Consider the following 19,327-nt stretch of genomic DNA (forward strand, 5'->3'; position numbering starts at 1 on the left):
ATGGTGACACTGAGGGTTTTGCCAGCCCTGGAGTCTCCGTGCCATGGTATTCTTCATAGCATGCATCAGTGGGTCAGCCCCAGGGGAAGGCTTAAGTAAGGCCCGGGATCTGCCTGCAGCTCAGAGGGTGACCTGGGAGCTCAGTTTCCCCACTGGCTATTGCCCTCAGACTGGTCTCAGGTCCCTGCAAAGCCCCAGGAGGTGTGGAGCCCTGCCTGCTCGGTGGCCAAGCCCTGAGAATTCTAAAGTCAGGGTGCGTCCTCAGGAGTCAGACTGTCTGGACTCCTCTCACCACCCACTGTGCCCCCAGTGCCTAACCTGCAGAGGAGCGACAAAAGCACCTGACTCAAGGGGTGGTAAGAACAGGGTGAGAAAATGCGGGAAGCCTGGAGTTTGGCATGATTATTTTGAAAGTTCCTGTTATTGACTGAGACACAGGGTAGGAGACAGGCATGGTGGAGCTATCCCAAGAGCTGGGGGGCCGGGGAGGAGGGCCCCTGGGTAGGGGTCCATCCCACTGTGGCCTGTCCTCACCACCAGGCTCAGAGGTTTGGGGGAGGAGGCCTGCTGAGTCCCCTAGGCTCCTCACAGTGACCCTAGAGGGCCCTCCTGGCTCCACTCCCTGGGCAGGGCAGCAGTGTTGCTCTCCTAAATAGGGCAGCTGCTGTGTGTGTCCCCCAGCACATGCACGCCTTCCTTTCTCTGGTCCTGCTGAGCCCTCCAACGGTGAGGCTTGTACCCCCGAACTTGAGGTGGGACAGAACAGCCAGGCTGGGCCACATGGGGACAACAGCAGCCAGGGACCCGAGGTCACCCCTCAGGCGCCAGGCACTCTTATCCAGCCCTCCCAGCCGGAAAGGGCTCAGACCTCCAGTCCAGAGGGCACCGCCAAGTGTCGATGCTCCCAAGGGAAGATGTTCCCATGGCCTGAAGCTGCCCTTGCCTCCTGAGGTCTGTGGAAGGAAGACCTTAGGCCACCACCCCTCTCAACCCCCGTCCCTCCCCACCCATGGCCTTCCTAGCCTGCCCTCGCTTTTCTGTCTCTTAGGAGGAGATGGTTTTCTCGGGCTGAGTTGGGAGACAGTGTGTGTTCCCAGGGTGGTGGCTGGACTGGCAGGGCTGATTCGGAACGTTGGGGGAGTTGGGGCCACATCTGGTTGAACTGGCCAGCCTCAGGCTGGGGCACTAGCAGCTGGTAGAATTTGGGAGAAGACAGAAACGACCCAAATGTAAGCATCCAGGCCAAGTTCTCTTAGGGCAGTGGTCCAGTCCTCCTGCTTCTGCCCCAGATGGCTCCACCTAGAGCTGCCATGGATAGAAGATACAAGAGGCCAGTGGTCAGGGCAACACTCCTGTGCAGGTGGTAAACTGAGACCCAGAGGGACATGCAGTGGACACCCAGACTGCCTGAGGATGCTGGCTGCACGGCCTATGTACGTGGCATGTTGTGAAAGAAAAGTGGCCCCAGAGTGGCTCAGTTTTCTGAGTGGGGTCTGTGGAGAAACAGGTAGGAGGCAGGCCAGGCTCAGACCCTTCTCTCTGGCCCGACCTCGTGAACCTCCCTGGGCTGGCCCCAGCTCTGTTCATCTCAGAGCCTAGTTACCTTGTTCATGATGCAAGAGCCATTGGCTTGTGTTTGTGGGGTATGACCCAAGAGGTGGCCCAGTCCAGCCCTTCCCTTGTCTGTTTCCCTGCAGCAGAGCCCGGGTGTGGCTGTACCTTCCCTCCCCAGGGTGTGGCTGTACCTTCACACCAGGCTGCTGAGAGTGGGGGCGTACAGCCTGGTAGGAGAAGCCCTGATTAACTGGCCACTCTGAATACCTATACCACCACTTCCCAGTAGATCAAAGGCATGGAAAAGAGAGAGTCTGAGGCCAGCTGGCCTCACAAGAGTTCACCCAGGGTCACCCAACAGTCCCCCCCACCCTTTGATCTGCTCTGACACTCCTCAGAGGGTGGAGGGACCTTTGTGTCTTGCAAGAGAAAACCCAAGACAAAATGGGGCAGTGCAGGTCTGTTTGCCAGGTCCCAGTTGAACTCTGTGGGGACACTTACTTGGGAGGTCTTGCCGGAGGGTGGGGGGTGGGTGAGTAAGGGCCCCCTGAGGCAGGATGGATCTGAGAGACCTTGCCGCGCTGTCATTGAGGTAACTACTGTCGCATCGGGCCCCCATTTCACAGCAAGGGGAAACTGAGTCGTAACTAAGATCAGCAGCTTGTGGCATTAGGGTGGTCTCGCACTCTGTCCATGACCGCAATGGCTTTTGCACTGCCAGAACTGTTTCTCCAACTGTACAGGGGCAGGGAACTCTTTTATTGGGGGCAAACCGAGAACCGGGAATTGGGACTCGGATAAAGTCACTCGGCGGGAAAAATGTCACCCCCGCGGAAGGAGGGGTTAAAGAGAAGGAGCCCAGGCCAGCAGCAGGGGAAGTCTGGGCGACCCCGGCCAACCCTGGCTGCAGCGCTACGCCCCGCCCCGCCCACCGGCCCCCGCCCCGCCCCGCCTGGGCGCGGCCCCGCCCGATTGGCTGCTCTTCTTGATCGCCGCCAGATCCGCCCCCGCGGGGAGCTAGTCCGCGGAGCCCCATCCTGAGCGGCCGAGGCGACCGAGCCTAGCCAGGTCCAGCAGCCGCCGCCGCCCACTCCAGCCCGCGCCCTCCGAGCCGGCCCGATGCCGGCCGAACTCAGACAGGTTGGAGAGAACTTGGTCCCGGGCGAGTGGGTCCTGTCCCGGGGCCAGCGGCGAAGGGCGGGGAGCTGGCCTTCCGGGGAGGACCCGCTTTTGTTTCGCGGAGCCGCGGACCGGAGGCGGCTATTGTCTGTGCTCCCGGCCGGCGCGTTGGGCCCGGGCCGGGCGGGGCGGCGGAGGGAGCGCGCTGCCAGGGGCTGTGCACGGGGCGGGGCCGCGGGGGTCTCTTAGAGCCGGGCGTGGGGGCCCCGGGCGGTGCAACCCTGCGCGGGGAGCGGGGCGGGACCCGGTGGGCGCACCCCCGGCCAGAGCCCAGGACAGGTGCCAGCGACAGGGGCGGGAGGCGAGGGCTTTCCGGAGCAGCCCCCTCTGTGCAGGAGGGAGTCCGAGTCAGGAGAGGGTAAGCCCGGCTAGGCCTCCCGGTCCCGGAGCTCTCTGGGCCTCCCCTCGCCTCCAAAGCCCCAGCGCGGGTTCCGACTCTGGGGACCTGCGAAGGAGCTTTAATGGAAGCCCTGTCTGCCGCGGCAGTGCACGTGAAGGGAGGGGTGGAGGACGGCCCTGCCCACGTGCGGAGGCGGGGGAGGGGAGGGGGTCTCCGAGGAAATCCCGGGCAGTCAGCCTTCCAGTACTGGGGGTGGGTGGGGGGTGGCATGTGGGCAGTCTGCACTCTTGCCCAGAGGGGGCGGGGGCCTGTTACATGCTCGGAAACAGGCTGAGCAACCGCCTCGCACCCCTTGTGCTGCGAGGTAGGTCTTCCGTACACCTGCCACCTCCGACAGGACAGCCGGGTCTCTGCCGGCTGCGCATCCATGGTGTGGCCCCCAGGGTCTGGCCACTGACTACACCAGAGAGGGAGGGGTCATTGGGGGAGTTGGAGGGATTTGGGCCAGTGTGGCTGATGGAGGTGGGCTGGGCTTAGGTAAGTTAGGGTGGGTGACAGCTAGCTCTGCTTTCTGTCCCCCACAAGCTGCTTCCCTAGTCTGCTGTGTCCCCACTGCCTCTTGGCCTCTCAGCCACTCAGTGTGATGCTGTGCCCTGGCAGGTGGTGCTGTGCCCTGGCAGGTGGACTGCAGCTGTGGAGGGGTGAGCTCCAGTCTTCCAGGGCTGGGCAGAGGCCATGGGCACCAAGGGAGAGGGTGTCTGGTGGCCAAGAGCTTGCTTCCCCTGATGGGAGATGCCAGCCTGGCTTGTCCTTGAGTCTATCTGGGATGGCCTTGCTGGTGGGAGTGGGCTGTCACTCTTCCACCTCTCCATTCCTTCATCCAGCAGCAGCCATCTTGTGCCCTCTAGGGGGGCTGACCCTGGGGTTATGGGAGCCAGATGTGGGGTCTCACCTTAACCCATCCCCTATCTTTGCCAGTGGGGCCATGGACAGGGTGGAGCTTCTGCCCTGAGGTTTGTTCTTCATGATACAGGCCATGGGTGCTCATCTGTGAAGCGCAGGCAGCGCACGTAGATCTATGACTCCGGGACCCCAGTCCAGCCTGCCACCCCCATTATGACTTGGTTTGTTTCCTCCATCCACTCTCTGTGCCACATATACCCCAGAGACTAGTGTGGGCTTTTGCCCAGGTGGCAGGCCCACTATGCGTTGTCCCACATCTGGCCACAAAGGTGGTCTGACACTATCCCAGCTGCCACGCAGCTTTTACACCTGGGTCCTTCCTGTTTCCATATGAAGAAGCTGAGCCTTGGGTGTGTGACGGGGCCCAGGGCCCTCTTGCTGTGCCCAGCTCTGTGCCTCTGGGGACTGCCTCTTGAAAGCAGTGTTGAATGGTTAGATCCACATTTCTGGGGTACTGGCACTCCAGCCCCACTCGGAGCCCTGGGCCAGGCCCCTCCCATAAGTTCGAAGGAGTTCATAGGAAACCCCAGGCCTAGCCAGCAGCCTCTCTTTGGGCCAATCCCATGGGCCATGGATCAGGTGGACGTTCGATGGGAATATCACGGGACGGATTTGGGCCCTGGGGTGATGGGAGGCTGGGCATTGGTCCCAATGAGAGCAGTAAGGATAAGCCAGGGTCAGGGAAGGAGTGACAAGAGAGTTGACAGGAGTTGGCAGGATTTGGGAAGTGGGGGAGCGCTGTGGGTGATGTGTCCAGCCTGGTGCCCATGTCTGGGGCATCGGGGAGGACCTAAGGCTGCAGGACCAGGAGTTCTTGAGAGTGGGCCAGTCTGGGTAGGTGGACATGGGGCCCTAGAGCAGGGCCTCTAGGGCAGATGAGGACCCAGCCACCCTGCTCAGCCACCTCTGTTGGGTGCCGACTGTGTGCTGGTCATCAGCCCGTGATCCCACATCCCCACCCTGAAGATGTTGTAGAGGCCCAAGCCAAGGGTTGGCCTAGGGCCTTTCCCTCCCCTAGGCCTTGGCTCCCCCATCTGCTGCCAGCTCTGAGCCCCCCGTGGTGGACACCTGGGTGTTGGTTGAGGGCGTCTGGACCCACGGTAGAGGGCAGGGAGCTGATAGGGATGTGTGCATATGTGCAAGTGCCTCTGGGAGCGGTGGGCACTGTGCGCTGGTTCTGTTAGGAGAGCACGCAGATGGATATGCTCAGGCCTGTGGGCCAGGCTGGGTACTCATGCACACATGTGCCCCTGTCAGAGGGGCCATGTACATGCACGTGTCCGCTCAGGTCCCTGTCTGCATGTGTGTGCCCAGGCGTTTGTAATGGGGGCCAGGCCTTCCCATGATCACTGGCTGACTCACTCTCCTGCCTGCTTGCCTGCCTGCCTGGGTGAAGTCATCCCCCATTTTTAGCTCCCTGAGGTCATTTGCCAGTGGGGGATCTTGGTGCCTTGGAATCCCGCTGCTGGGCTGCCCCGGCTGAGTGTTGGTGGGTGATGCTGCAGGGTTTCCAGGCCTTGTTGGGGGTGCCTGGCTTTCCTGGACACCCCATCCCCTCATTCTTCTGACTCTGCACTATGTCAGACCCTCGCTGCATGCCAGAGTGAGAAAAATAAGCATTGGGGTCTGAGATGTATTCCCTTGACCCCCCAGCCAGAGAGTAGGGTTTTTCTCTGAGTGTTAATGCAAATGCATGCAAATCTACTCAGGGGCCATATCCCACTGGCAGTGTCCTGGGCAAGGTCCCAGTCCACTCATGTCAATCTTCCTCCTCCTCCCGCCCCTGCACTTGCAGCCACCAGTGTGACTCCTGAGGCCACTCCATACCTGGCCGCCCCAGGATCCAGCAGAGCTCAGTGCTTGCTACACATCTGCTCCTGCAGTTGCCAAATACAGATGGGACAGCTTGAGGTCCCAGCAGTGACAGGCTGTTCCAGCACCTTCTCCTGCACTAGAACTATCCTGGCTCCCCAGTGCCCTTGGAGAAGAGCCCAGGCCACCCTGCCTGGCAGCTCACCAGTGTGTCCCCACTCTGGGCCTAAGTTTACTTATCTTTCCCAGGGAACAGTGCTCTTCCTTCCTGGCCAGGTCTCCAACAGGCACTCCACCTCCATCCCAAGACTGAGAAGGTGACAGCCAAGGCTGTGGCCCACGAGGGGTGAGGTGTGGCTAAAAGGCTTTGCAAAACTGCCCTCTGTATGGATGCTTGAAATTCCCCCGTTAGCAGTTTGTGAAGTTCTGGGTAGATCTTCTCCCCTCTGTCAGGCCTTAGTTTCCCTTTTATAAAATCACGTGTTGTCCCTTGCTTGGGGGGAGTGGGAGTGTGCCTCCTATGGCTTCTTTTCTGTGTCACCAGAGCCCTGGGGATGCACCTGTCTTAACATGTTGGTGCAGGCCCCTCCCTGGACCCCTGAAGAGGTTGCAGGGGCCCAGAACCTCAACATTATGAGCAGTTGGGAGGATCAAGCATTTCTTCAGGACAGGACCCCAACCTGGGGAGATGTCATATGCTGAGGACCTCGGGAGGCAGGCCCTGAGGCAGCTCTGGCCACCTTGTACTGCATATTTCCGAGGACGAGGGACAAGAGCAGAGTAGGGCCATGACTCCAGGCAGATGTGGGTGGGAGCTGCTGGCCTTCCCTGGGCCTCAGCTCTGTGTGCAGCCTCGGGCCTGGGGCCCAGAAGGGACCCGTCCTGCAAGGCATGGGGCCTGGGCCTCAGAGCAAAGCCTGTCCTCCTGCTGACCCAGCCCTGGCTGTCCAGGAATGTGCTCCTCACTGCCTGACCCCCACAGCTTGGGTTTCAGCCCCTATCCATCCTGGCCAGATGCTGATCCTGGGACACTGGCACTGTGTGGGGGACCCATGTAGTCAGAAGCCCAGGAGTAGACTCTCAGTCCCTGTGACACTCAGTACAGCAGGGGTCTGTCGCATTTGAGCCTCAGTTTCTCCACTGGCAAGTCTGGCCCGTAAGCTTGTGGGCCCGTAAGCATGTGGACCTTAGAAGGGCCTCTGCTCCAGCTGTCTTCGCTGGAATTCCACCATGGTCATCCCCTATAGGGATGATGGCGGGGGCGAGGTGGGGAGCACAGGTTGAGAATGAGGCAAGTATCCAGGAGCTGAAGGCTGAGATTGGGAAGACATGGGGGAGGGTGCCCAGGGAGGGGACTCCGGTGTTGTCAAGGGCAAGCCAGGCCTCCTTGACCTGAACCCATTCTCTCTAGGCTGACATGACACCCAGGGTTTTGGTGGGGGGTACCGAGTGAGGTAGGGACAGGCCTTACCCACTCAATACCCTAAAAGTGTCTGGGCTGGAAGGCGTAAGGGTATTTTGGTGCTCTGAGTACACAGGGCATTCTGGAAGCTGGGTATTTCTGTATTGCGAGGGCGTTTAGCTGGCCTTGGGGACAGCAGGAGCCTGCATGTAGTCACAGGAAGTCGGGGAGCAGTACTGAAGCTGCCACTGCAAGGCCTCTGCACTCCAGGTTTTTGGGGTGGGGCAGGGAGAGGCCCGGGACACCTGGAGGGCCCAGCCAGGGGTGGAAAGCAACGGGAAGAGAGCATCCTGCGGCTCCCACCTGGCCTCCTTGGTCTTCCAAGAGCCTGCGGCAGTCGGGCCTTCCAGCTCAGACAGGGCTGCCCAAGACTGCCTCACTGGGGTCTGGGACTTGATTTTATTTACCAGCTCAGCCCCAGGAGGTCCTGGGATGGAGGGCCAGCCCCCGAGGCCCTCTTTGGGATGGGGCAACAGGGCAGGATCAGCCCAGAGGCAGGAACATGTATCACCAGCTGGGGCTGAGACAGGCCCTAGGGCGGTGGGTTCCGGGGGCAGGGACGAAGGCATTCCTGGCATCCAGGCCAGTAGGAGCATCTTCACTCCAGGGTGGGTGAGCACTCGGTTCTCCCACTAACACCCACCCACTGCCCCCTTGCCAGGAGCAGAGCCCCGGTAGCCAGGTCTCCCTGGCCACGATGCCGGAGGCACCTGAGGTGCTGGAGGAGACAGTGACGGTGGAGGAGGACCCTGGCACACCCACCTCCCATGTGTCCATTGTTACATCAGAAGATGGCACTACACGGCGTACAGAGACCAAGGTATGGCTGGGCCCAGGTGATGGGCAAGTGGGCTGTGCAGCCATAGTTGTCCCATCTGTAGAGTGGGCGCATGGCTAAGCCTCCCTGGCACCACTCTTTCGGGTGGAAGACTGAGGCCACTCTGGCCCTGCCGGGTTGTGTCCAGGTTTCTCAGGCTGCCCAGCCCATTGGCTACCCACTTACTCACCAGGTCACCAAGATGGTCAAGACGGTGACTACACGAACAGTGCGCCAGGTGCCCATGGGCCCAGATGGCCTCCCCCTCCTGGATGGTGGCCCCCCGCTAGGGCCCTTCGCTGATGGCCCCCTGGACCGGCACTTCCTGCTGCGTGGAGGCGGCCCGGTGGCCACGCTCTCCCGCACCTACCTCAACAGTGGGGGAGGCTTTCCTGACAGCCCCGAGCCCCGTGATGTCCCCAGCTATGGCAGCCTGTCCCGTGGGTTGGGTGTGCGACCCCCACGTGGTGGCCCCCTTGGCCCAAGCCCCGGCGATGGCTGCTTCACATTGCCTGGCCGCCGTGAGGCCTTCCCTGATGGCCGTGAGCCTGTGCCACCGGCCAGCCGCTCCCAGCCCGAGCATTTCCAGGCAGAGCCGTACGGCCTGGAGGACGACACACGCAGCCTGGCTGCTGATGACGGGGGTGGTCCGGAGCTGGAGCCTGACTATGGCACGGCCACGAGGAGGAGGCCTGACTGTGGGCGGGGCCTTCGCACTAGGTGAGCACCCTGTGCCCTGCCACCGCCTCCAGAGCGTTTGCCTTCCACTCCCCCACCACAGCATACCCCACAGGTAGTCTAGCTGCCGGGGCTAAGTTAGTCACATGCATGTCAATTTGAATTGGCCTCCACTTTTCCCAACGACAGCAGCAAGGGCAGCTTCTGGGATGGTGGGAGTTGTACTGGGCACCCTCCCTGCCAATCTGGGGCATGAAAGAAGCTGGTGACAGTGCGCCACACCTGCTGCCCCTGCTCTAGGCAGATGACCTGGAAGACATGAGCCCAAGGGGCTCAAGCTGTTTCTTTGAGCTTAAGGCCCCAGCCTCTCCCCCGGCCTCCATTTCCCCCATGCACAGTAGCAACCAGAACCTAGATCCCCTGGCCCTTCCCAGTGTTGCCTCTGGTTCTGTCCCCTCTGCTCTCAGTTTCTCTAGCTATAGAGTGGGAACGTGACCACAGCTTGAGTCTGGCTTATGCTGCATGACAGTGGCCAAGACACCTGACCCCTCTTAGCCTCACCCCGTCCCCTGGGAAGTGGGTTTAATGGTGACAACCTACAAGGACATCTTGTGCCCTGGGGGACTGGTGGTCTGAATGCCCCTCAGATGGTCCTGCCAGGATGACCATGTGCAGGGAGGATCGCCTCCTCCCCCCACATCCTGGCACCAGCCAGAGATGGGCCTCATGGGAAGGTGGGCCCCCCCAGTCATGGACAGATGTTTCATAAAAATGCATTTAGCTCAGAATCAGCAGCTACTGCATGGTGATGGGAGTGAGTGAGCTCCCGTCTGGGAGGGATGCAAGCTCTGATGACCATTGGCTAGGGTTTGGCTCTGTCATTGGTTCTGAGCAGTTGTTGCTGGGCTTGGGTGTGACTCTCAGCACCCACGTGGTCCGTGGGGCCAAGTACCAATGCTCTAGGCCCAGCCCCACCCTCTGTAGGTTCACAGTCCCCTGGAGAAAGTGTGATGGGGCAGCTCAAGGGCAGGGCCAGTAGCCGCTGAGAAGACGTTCACGTGCCCTGCTCACCCACACAGGGCCTATGAGGATGTGGCAGCTGATGGTGGTGAGCTGATGGAGGAGCGGCCCCCTTTCCCAGCCACGACAGCACCCCTGGCCCAGCCAGAACGGGGCAGCCTGGGCAGCCTGGACCGGGTGGTGCGGCGCTCACCCTCGGTTGACAGCGCCCGCAAGGAGCCTCGCTGGCGGGACCCCGAGCTGCCCGAGGTCCTGGCCATGTTGCGGCACCCCGTGGACCCTGTGAAAGCTAATGCAGCTGCCTACCTGCAGCACCTGTGCTTTGAGAATGAGGGTGTCAAGCGGCGTGTACGGCAGCTGCGGGGGCTTCCGCTACTCGTGGCTCTGCTGGACCACCCAAGGGCGGAGGTTCGACGCAGGGCCTGTGGGGCACTGCGCAATCTCTCCTACGGTCGGGACACCGACAACAAGGCCGCCATTCGGGACTGTGGTGGCGTGCCCGCCCTGGTGCGTCTGCTGCGGGCCGCCCGGGACAACGAAGTCCGAGAGCTCGTCACGGGTGAGTGGCACCTGGCTGCCCTGCATCTTCCAGGAAGAGACAAGAGCAAGGCTTGGCCAGGGGAAGCACCCCATTTAGTCAGGAGTCCTAGCTACTGGGGGCAGGCATCAGGCTCAGATGCTGTGAAAGGTCCTCAATCTCCACTTCTGGACTTTGTTGCCACTGGTGGCCCTGGCACTGGGCTCCTTAGGGAGACCCCCCTCCTCACCTGGTCCCATATCCCCATGACAACTCTGAGTCCAGCCTCTCTGGTCCCACCCCTAATAGGGCAGTGGTGGGGATTGTGCCTTGTGGGACCTGAGTGGCCAGGCAGGGTCACATGACCACCTCTCACTGTGGCCCTATGGCCCCAGGAGTGGTAGTCCCACCCACCCACGTGGTTGGGAAGGGGTGGAAAAGAGATAGCACCTGCTGTATCCAGCCCCAGGCTCCCTGCCAGCCCTTGCTCTGTGTCCCAGCCCCTCTTGGTTCCTCCCCAGCTTTGAGCCACTACTGGATGCCCAAGACCTCTCACGGCTTTTGTCACTTCTGGTCTGAGCTGGGGTATGACAGAGGGTGGGTCAGGTCCTAAGCAGCGTCACATGGGAGGTAGGGAGGCAGTGCCTGTGGTCAGCACTGGCTGGTCGATGGTGCCCTGCAGGCACACTCTGGAACCTGTCATCCTACGAGCCCCTGAAGATGGTCATCATTGACCATGGCCTACAGACACTGACCCACGAGGTCATTGTACCCCACTCGGGCTGGGAGCGAGAGCCCAATGAGGATTCCAAGCCACGGGACGCCGAGTGGACTACTGTCTTCAAGAACACATCAGGCTGCTTGAGGTGGGGGCGGGGCTGGGCTTGGGCACCCCCGAGCAGTCTCCCAGGGCTATTCTTGGTCAAGGAGGCGGGAGCCAGGCACCAGAGCCTATGTGCAAACAGCTGTCCTGGAGATAGCCATGTCCTTGTATCTCAGATAACATGGAACTCAACTAGTTGCCTAAATCTTAGGGCTTCAGAGCCATGTCACAATTCCTGCCCAAGTCCTGTGAATGAGACCTGATGGGGCTGTACTCACCCCCAATGGCTGTCTCTGAACAAGGTCTGCCACCCTGTTGTGTGGTACCCATGGCTGCAGCCCTGCCCAGCTTTCACTCACTCTCCTATCACTGTGACAACCAGGAGTTGGGAGCCAGGACCTTCATCTCCAGTATGCCTTAGAGGCCTCATCCCACCTCTTTATGACGTCTGCCCCCCCCCCCCCCGACCTTAGGAGGCACTGCAGAGACTCCACAGGCAGTCCTTAGTCCCCATTGCCCTGACTGTCCAATAAGACCCCCCCCTCCCATGGCTTTACAGAGTCCTGACCTCAGGAAAAGCAGAGCCCAGAGCTTCCACTGGGGCACCGGGAGCCCACAATTTCCCGTGTACCAATTCAAGCCTCTGGGCCTACCTCTGTCTCTTTCCAGTTCAGCTGGGAGTCAGGAAATGCCCTCTCCCCCAGGAGATGCCAGGCTAGGGATCCTTCCCCAGGGTCTCAGCCGTCAGACCACCCCTGCCCCACCTTCACTGCTCCAGGATTGTATCATCTGCCAATAGCCCCAACAGGGCAGCATCAGGGCCCATTTTACAGATGAAGACAAGATCCCAGGGCCAGGCAGGGGTCAGGGGAGTTCCCATTGGAGCCAGGGGTCATGGTGCTTGCTCTTGGCCACCCAGGAACGTGAGCTCGGATGGTGCAGAGGCCCGGCGGCGACTCCGGGAGTGTGAAGGGCTGGTGGACGCACTCTTGCACGCCTTGCAGTCAGCAGTGGGCAGGAAGGACACAGACAACAAGGTGGGTGGGGGGCGGACAGGGCAGTCTCAGCAGGTCCCAGGATGGCCAGTCTCTTAGTCTCACAGCTTCCTACAGAGGGTCGTGGAGGCAAACCAGGAACGGGGACCAGGGGCTTGAACTGTCTGGGAGGCAGAGGGGAACAGGCACGCACATCTGGGGCAGCGTGGGTCACCTGATAGTGGCCATACTATGAAACAGGCCTGCCACAAAGCCCCAGGCAAGGTCCTACATGCAGTAGAGGTTTTACCCTTTTCCTACCATGGCCCCTCCCTGAGGCTTCACCTATGTGGTCCCCCAGCTCAGTCTTCCATATCTACAGCCCTGGTCCTCTTGGTACACTCTGGCTGTGGCAGTCTTCTCAGAGGGTCAGCATTCCCTGTACCCCCCCGGCCATGCCCCACCAGCTCTCCTCTCCCCACAGTCGGTGGAAAACTGTGTATGCATCATGCGGAACCTGTCCTACCACGTGCACAGGGAGGTGCCTGGGGCTGACAGGTACCAGGAGGGTGAGCCTGGGCCCCCCGGCGGTGCTGCAGGCTCCCAGCGCCGGAGGCGGGATGATGCTGGCTGCTTCGGTGGCAAGAAAGCCAAAGGTGGGACTGGGGGACCACTTTAGGACCACTTCTCCCTGCTCCCTGGGCAGAAGGCTCTCCATACCCATGGCAGGCAGGGAAGCAGGGAGCCAAGGAAGGGGCACCATCCTGGGGTACCCTGCTGACAGGCCCTGCCTTTGTCCATCTGCACTGTGGGGCCCCCAGGGGAGGGCAGGAGGGAACCCATGTGGTGGTTCCCACCCAGGCCTGGATCCAGTCCCTCAGCTCCGAGAAGGGTTCTGTGGACCCAAGTTTGGAAAGCACTGAAGGTGGTGCTGCTTCCTGCACTGGCAGAGCACCTAGACAGAGAAGCCCTGAGGGCAGCACTGCACCCTGCCCGCACAACACCCTTGCCTCCAGGGTGCGGATTCCAACATTCCCCACCCAGCAACTGCCAGGTTGAGCCTGCATTTACTGCACCTACCTCACTCGCGTGGGCCTTTTCCGATCCCTGTCCCACTTGTGGACACTCAGCCCTCAGAAGTAATGGGATGAGATTCCATGTCCTATCTGCTCAACCCAGGGTGTGCAGTGGGAAGTTGAGGCCTCCTGGGAGGGTGTGGGGGTGCTGCCGCTCAGGCTCATCTCCTCTCTCCTGTGCTTCCTCCGGCTGCCTAGAGGAGTGGTTCCATCAAGGTGAGTCCCTGTTTGTCCTGCTGTCCAGCCCTGGTGTGTACAATGGGCACCAGGGAGCCACCCCTTCTCAATTGCTCAGGCAGTGGTCTCCATGGCAACGTCAGGGCCTTCCAGCCTCAGGGCCCTGCCCCATTCCCAGTCCCTTCTCTGTGCTGCCATCTCCATGACAACGACAGGAATATATCTTGGACTGGTTTGGAAGACAAGGAGCTGTCCCTCTGTAACCTCAGACTTTGCTCCTCGGGCAGGGCTGGCCTTGGAGCTGGAGCAAAGCTAAGATGGGCAGGGCCTTGGGGTGTCCATCTCCAGGGGTGCCAGGGAGCAGAGTCTGCCTCTCTGATGGAATGGGGCCATGTGTGGCTCAGAGGCCACAGGAGATCAGGCAAGGTAGGGGCCCCAGAGCATCTAAACTTAGCCCTGCTGCCCTCCAGAGGAGGAGAAACTCCCCCATCTGAGGTGGTGACACAGGTGAGCAGGTTGAGGCTGATAGGTGTTAGGTGGTACTGCTACAGTGGCTCGGCCTGTGAGTGTGGGTCTTTCCTGGCCAACAGCCTGGTACAGGGTCCAGGCCCCAGACAGGCAAGTTCCTCCATGGGTGCGACTCAGCCCTAGCCCTGCCCCTTGCAACCAGACACATGGCCTGTCCCTGTGAGCCCTCAGCTTCCCCGTCTGCACCTACCTGCCACCCAGCCAGGCTCCTGGATCCCTCAGTTCACACATTTGGCAGCCGCAAGGAGGCCATGGGGCAGGTGTGCAATGCAGCTCCTAGCACCTGATGGGAGATGAGTCCTGGGTGCTCAGGGCAGTGCTAGGACGTCTCCAGGGCTGGGCCCCACTGCCACCAATGCCCTCCCCTGGGCCAGTCTGCTGGCCTGAACTCAGAATGCCTCTGCTCCCCGGGCCTCGTGGTGCCTCGTCTTGGACATGGGGGTGCTTTTTGAGCTTTGGGCAGGAAAGTGCTGTGTCCAGCTCTCCTGACCCACACCTGCCCACCACAGGGTCTGCCTCACCTCCTGCTGCTCTTCTGTTCCAGGGAAGAAAGATGGTGAGATGGACCGGAACTTTGACACACTGGACCTGCCCAAGAGAACTGAGGCTGCCAAGGGTGAGTGGGTGGAGGTGGAGTCCAGGCTCTGGCCTGTCCAGGTAGTGAAGCTTTGTGCCACCAAGAAGGCCTTAAAGGACCTTGGGGATCCGATAAAACTGAGGCCCACGGTTGTGGGGTTCCCCGGAGGACTGTCTGCTCCTGGGCCCCTGTTGAGGGTATAGAATCAGGGTCAGTGCCAGAGGTCATTTTGAGCAGAATGGGGTGACAGGCCAGGCACTTGCTGGGTCACACAGCTTTGGAGTGAGGCCCTCAGTGAAGGGCAAGGACTGGCTGGCAGGGCCTCCAGTGTCAGCTGAGGGGCTTGGGTTTACTCTGAGGGGTTTGGGAGCCAGGAGGATGCAGTCAGATCCAGTACGGAGGCTGGGCCAGATCACCCTGACTCATGCAGGCCAGTGGTCTGACCTCCACGTCACCTGTGTCTGTTGAAGACCTAATGTGTGCTGGCACTGTTCCGTGTAATGGGAATGCAGCCTGAGTGAGAGACGTCCCACCTGGTGAGCCCTAGGCCACAGTCCACCCTGCGAGCCCAGGTGCCACCAAGCAGGGTGGAAAGGACCAGCCACAGGAGGTCTGGGGTAGCATCACAGGATAAGGGACCAGCCTGGGCCAACACTAGGGGCAGCGGGAGAACAGGAAGCCCTGCCAGGCTGAAGTGGAGGGATCATGGGACATAAGGACTGGGGAGGGGGTGGTGACATGGGGCGGGAGGACAGGGGACAGGGAGATAATGTCCAGGAACAGGCAGAAGCCCTAGTATGGGGACAGCAGTCTTGGAAGCCTGCTCTGCCCTTCATCTCTGAAACATGGTTGCCAAGTGCTGCCAGGCCTGGCGCTCATGGAGCGTGGACCATGTTGCTAGGGGAATGACCCTGGTAACACAGCCTCTGTTACACATGGGAGAGAGCTGGCCTTGTTAGGGAAAGTGGGTCTTGTTGCTAGGCCCCATCTCCCAGTTGCACAGCCTCTGTCAGCTACCCAGGAGGGTGGGCCCTATTGCGAGGGAGTTTGAATCCTGTTGCTAGGGGAGTGGACCTGGTTACAAGGCCCCAGTTAGTAGTGGGAAGAGAAGTTCCTGTTGTGAGGGGAGCAACCTTGATTGCTGCCTTTTTCCCCACCCAAGGTCTCCTGGATGCTCCAGTTGCTAGGCAGGTCTAATCCCATTTCTTTGGCAGCAGGGTTAAGGAAAGACAACCTCGCCCAAACCCATTGCCTCCTTATGGAGTCTCTGTTTCTCTGTAAACAGGGAATGCTTTTCCTCTTGGGTGGCCATAACATTGATGTTAAACATCCCTGACTGCACGACATCCATCCCTGGGCCCCAGCTCATCCTTGCCCTGGGATGAGAGGGGAGGAAAGGGGTGATGGTAGAAGGTCTGGGTGACTGTGGGTTGCGGGTGTTGTGTGCACAGGCTTTGAGTTGCTGTACCAGCCCGAAGTGGTACGTCTCTACCTCTCTCTGCTCACGGAGAGCCGGAACTTCAACACCCTGGAGGCTGCTGCTGGTGCCTTACAGAACCTCAGCGCTGGCAACTGGATGGTGAGAGGCCAAGTCTGGCAGGGAGGAGACAGAGAGGGAATCCCAGGCGTCCCTGTTGGTGCCTGCCCCTGCCTTTGCCCATACTGGGGGGAGGGGAGGGGACACAGCGCCTCCCCACCGTCTGGGAGGTTTAAGAAACAAGGGCGGCAAGCAGTGCGCCCCCGGTGGTGGGTGGGTGGAGGGGAGCTTCTCTTGGAGGTGGAGTTGAGCTGCCGGGGTAGGGCTTCGTCAGAAGGACAACCCTGCTGGAGGGAGTGGTGAGGGCTCAGGTGGGAGAGTACCCGGCGTGCGCGGTGTGACACTGCGTGCTGAGCGCACTCTGCCTCCTCCGCCAACACCGCCACAGTGGGCTACGTACATTCGCGCCACTGTGCGCAAGGAGCGCGGTCTGCCGGTTCTAGTGGAGCTGCTGCAGTCCGAGACTGACAAGGTGGTACGTGCAGTCGCCATCGCCCTGCGCAACCTCTCGCTGGACCGGCGCAACAAGGACCTCATCGGTGAGGACGCAGGTGGGGCCGAGCCGGGATGTGAGTCGGGTGGGCGGCCTTGGAGGGCTTGGGTACGGGTGGTTCAGGGGTCCGGCCCACCCCGTCGCTCGGTCGCCGCTGCAAGAACTCCAGTCTCCCTGAACCTGTCTGAAGCTTAGCCCCCAGTGCACCGTTTCCCCCCCCCCCCCAACCCCAATCCTCCCTGCAGGGGCGGGCAGATGCGTGCCCTAACACCCGCCCCCGCCCCTCAGGGAGCTACGCCATGGCGGAGCTAGTGCGCAACGTGCGCAATGCTCAGGCGCCAGCACGACCCGGGGCCCGTCTGGAGGAGGACACGGTGGTTGCGGTGCTCAACACCATCCATGAGATCGTGTCCGACAGTTTAGACAACGCGCGCTCGCTACTGCAGGCCCGCGGTGTGCCTGCTTTGGTGGCCCTGGGGGCCTCCAGGTGGGTGTGGGCGGGCCCAGGGGCGGGCCCGGGGTGGCTGGGAGCCGGCCAGAAACTGACCCCACCCTGGGCCTGGCCGCAGCCAATCGGTGCGCGAGGAGAAGGCCGCGTCCCACGTGCTGCAGACTGTGTGGAGCTACAAGGAGCTGCGTGGTGCCCTGCAGAAGGATGGTTGGACCAAGGCGCGCTTCCAGGTGCGGCCTGCGCGGCTTTTCTCTCTCACTTTGCCAGGCTGGGTCTCCTGCTGGACCACCTCTGACCTCTGTCCCTGTGTGTTTTGTGCCCTGCCCTCCTCCAGTCCGCTGCTGCTAATGCCAAGGGGCCCAAGGTAGCACTGAGTCCTGGAGGCTTCGATGACAGCACGCTGCCACTGGTGGACAAGAGCCTTGGTGAGTAAGGGATGGGGTTGGAGGGCATGGGAACCCATCCCTGAGGTTCAAGAGTGGCTCCTCCGCCTGGGTGCATTGATGGCGACGAGGCAGGTAAGGGGTAGAGGAGGGAGGCAGGCGTTCTTACAGGAAAATGGCTCCAGGGTGGTCCCTTTTGCTGATTGCAGTCTCCTACAGCTTCTATATCCAAGCTGGGGCGGGGCTTTGCCAGTGGGCAGTGGCTCAGCAGAAGGGTACAAAGATGTTAGTGACAAAGGGTCTCTGAGCCCTTGGGTTTATCTGCCCTGGTTCTCCCCCCCCCCCCCCCCCTGCAACCAGCCAGCTGCTTGCTTGTGCCTTGCAGATGGTGAGAAGCCGGGCAGCCGGGATGTGATCCCCATGGAGGCTCTTGGCCCAGGTGAATGCAGGTGCTTGTTTCCTGTGGGGGGGGAAGGGAGTCTGAGATGGGCCAGGTGGTTTTGCTGAGGGAGGGAGGAAGGAAGGGAGGAGGGGAGGGGGGAGAGAGAGAGAGAGAGAGGTGCTGGGAAGGGTTTCCCAAGAGGTTGTGGTTAGAAAAGATTTGGTTTAGAGGTGCTCAGGGAGTAAGGGGCAAGGCAGCCAGGGAGAGGTCAGTGCCCGGCTAGGGTATCTGGTCTGCCAGCTAAGGAGATGCTGTAGGATCCTGAGCTGCCAGTGGGGAGCAAATGAATGGCTTCAAGGCCTGAACCACATGAGACCAAGGGCTGGTCAGAACTGGGTGGGGAGGGGCTATGAGAATCTGTGCCTGGTCTCCAGGATGGTGCTGGGGCAGGGCAGGTGGGGGCCCTCTCCAGGTGCACCCTGTCCCAGAAACCCCCTGTCTGGACTGAGAGGGAGGTTCTGCTCAGTGGTACCTGCCCCTCAGAATTCCCCTCGTGCCCCCACCCCACAGACGGATACTCCACAGTGGACCGGAGGGAACGGAGGGCTCGAGGCAGTGCATCCGCAGGGGAGACCTCTGAAAAGGAACTGTTGAAAGTGAGTGGCTGTGGGTAGGTGCCCAGAGAGGTGGCAGGACTAGGGGTTGCCTGGAGAGGGGCCCAGGCAAGATGCTGAGTTTGGTCTGGGTCTTGGGGCCTCCCTGGGGTGGGGAGTGGCCCTCCCTGTCAGAAATTTCATGTCAGAGTCAGTCTGTGGGTGCAGCTGGTTCAAAGCTGAGCATCTACTAGGAGAAAGGGGGCATGTGACAGAGAGCACTGCCTAGCACAGTGCGCAGGGCCAGGGGAGTCTGAGCAAGTGTGTCTGGACCCTTCTCTGCATGTGTGTGCGTGAGTGAGGTCCCACAATGGTCTTGTCTCCAGGGCAGCACCTGCCACCTGCTCTGTGCCAATCCACTCACTGGCTTTGGGCACAGGCCTCCGTGCATCCACGAGTCATTCTGCATCTGTGCGAGCCACACTAGCTTGGCTCCCCGCCCCCTCAGCACTCCCCTCCGAGCACCAGCATCAGCCCTGCCCTTCTGACCAGGCCAGCCCCCACTGTCAGCTCTGACTAACCTGCTCTGTTCTGCCCCTAACGCCCTCCTGCCTTCCTGCCCACCGCCTGTCTGCTACAGCCCGACCCCAGCAGGAAGGCTCCTCCTCCAGGGCCCAGCCGGCCCGCAGTCAGGCTGGTGGACGCCGTGGGGGACACTAAGCCTCAGCCCGTTGACTCCTGGGTCTAGCTTGCATGCCTGGTACGTTCTCTCCTCTGGTTGTTCGTCCAACTGTTTTCTGTTCTTCGGGCAGGGGCTTCTCATGAATCTGTGGTGGCTGCATGCTCTGCTTTCCCTGTGTGCTCCCTGATGGGACCCCTACCTTGGGGCCAGCCTGCCCAAATGCCCACCTTAGGGAAGGACAGGCCAAGGTGTGAGAGGGAGGGGCCTCCCTGGGCCTGCAGCCCTGTCCCAGGCACTGTGCCATCAGGG

General features: G+C 61.1%; 1 protein-coding gene across 9 annotated transcripts in view; it reads left to right on the forward strand.

Moving 5' to 3' along the window:
* ARVCF (ARVCF delta catenin family member) overlaps positions 1–19,327 on the forward strand; it is a 58,468-nt gene that overhangs the window by 38,065 nt on the left and 1,076 nt on the right. For 2 of the 9 annotated variants that reach the window (XM_019755874.3, XM_019755881.3), the window contains 16 exons: positions 7,972–8,130; positions 8,321–8,847; positions 9,885–10,384; positions 11,025–11,208; positions 12,085–12,202; positions 12,624–12,795; positions 13,414–13,431; positions 14,465–14,536; positions 15,949–16,076; positions 16,423–16,573; positions 16,816–17,014; positions 17,097–17,208; positions 17,313–17,403; positions 17,747–17,800; positions 18,314–18,399; positions 18,977–19,096. In XM_019755874.3, coding sequence (XP_019611433.3) covers positions 7,972–8,130; positions 8,321–8,847; positions 9,885–10,384; positions 11,025–11,208; positions 12,085–12,202; positions 12,624–12,795; positions 13,414–13,431; positions 14,465–14,536; positions 15,949–16,076; positions 16,423–16,573; positions 16,816–17,014; positions 17,097–17,208; positions 17,313–17,403; positions 17,747–17,800; positions 18,314–18,399; positions 18,977–19,084 — 2,679 coding nt within the window. In that variant the 3' untranslated portion in view covers positions 19,085–19,096. Of the gene's footprint in view, positions 1–2,536; positions 2,695–7,971; positions 8,131–8,320; positions 8,848–9,884; positions 10,385–11,024; positions 11,209–12,084; positions 12,203–12,623; positions 12,796–13,413; positions 13,432–14,464; positions 14,537–15,948; positions 16,077–16,422; positions 16,574–16,815; positions 17,015–17,096; positions 17,209–17,312; positions 17,404–17,746; positions 17,801–18,313; positions 18,400–18,976; positions 19,097–19,327 lie in introns of those variants that run through there. The other 7 variants (XM_019755879.3, XM_019755880.3, XM_088800872.1 and 4 more) reach the window with 7 other exon arrangements.

This window comes from Rhinolophus sinicus, chromosome 9, assembly GCF_057876585.1.
Source record: "Rhinolophus sinicus isolate RSI-liver-muscle chromosome 9, RSI-T2T, whole genome shotgun sequence".
Taxonomy (NCBI): Eukaryota; Metazoa; Chordata; class Mammalia; order Chiroptera; family Rhinolophidae; genus Rhinolophus; species Rhinolophus sinicus.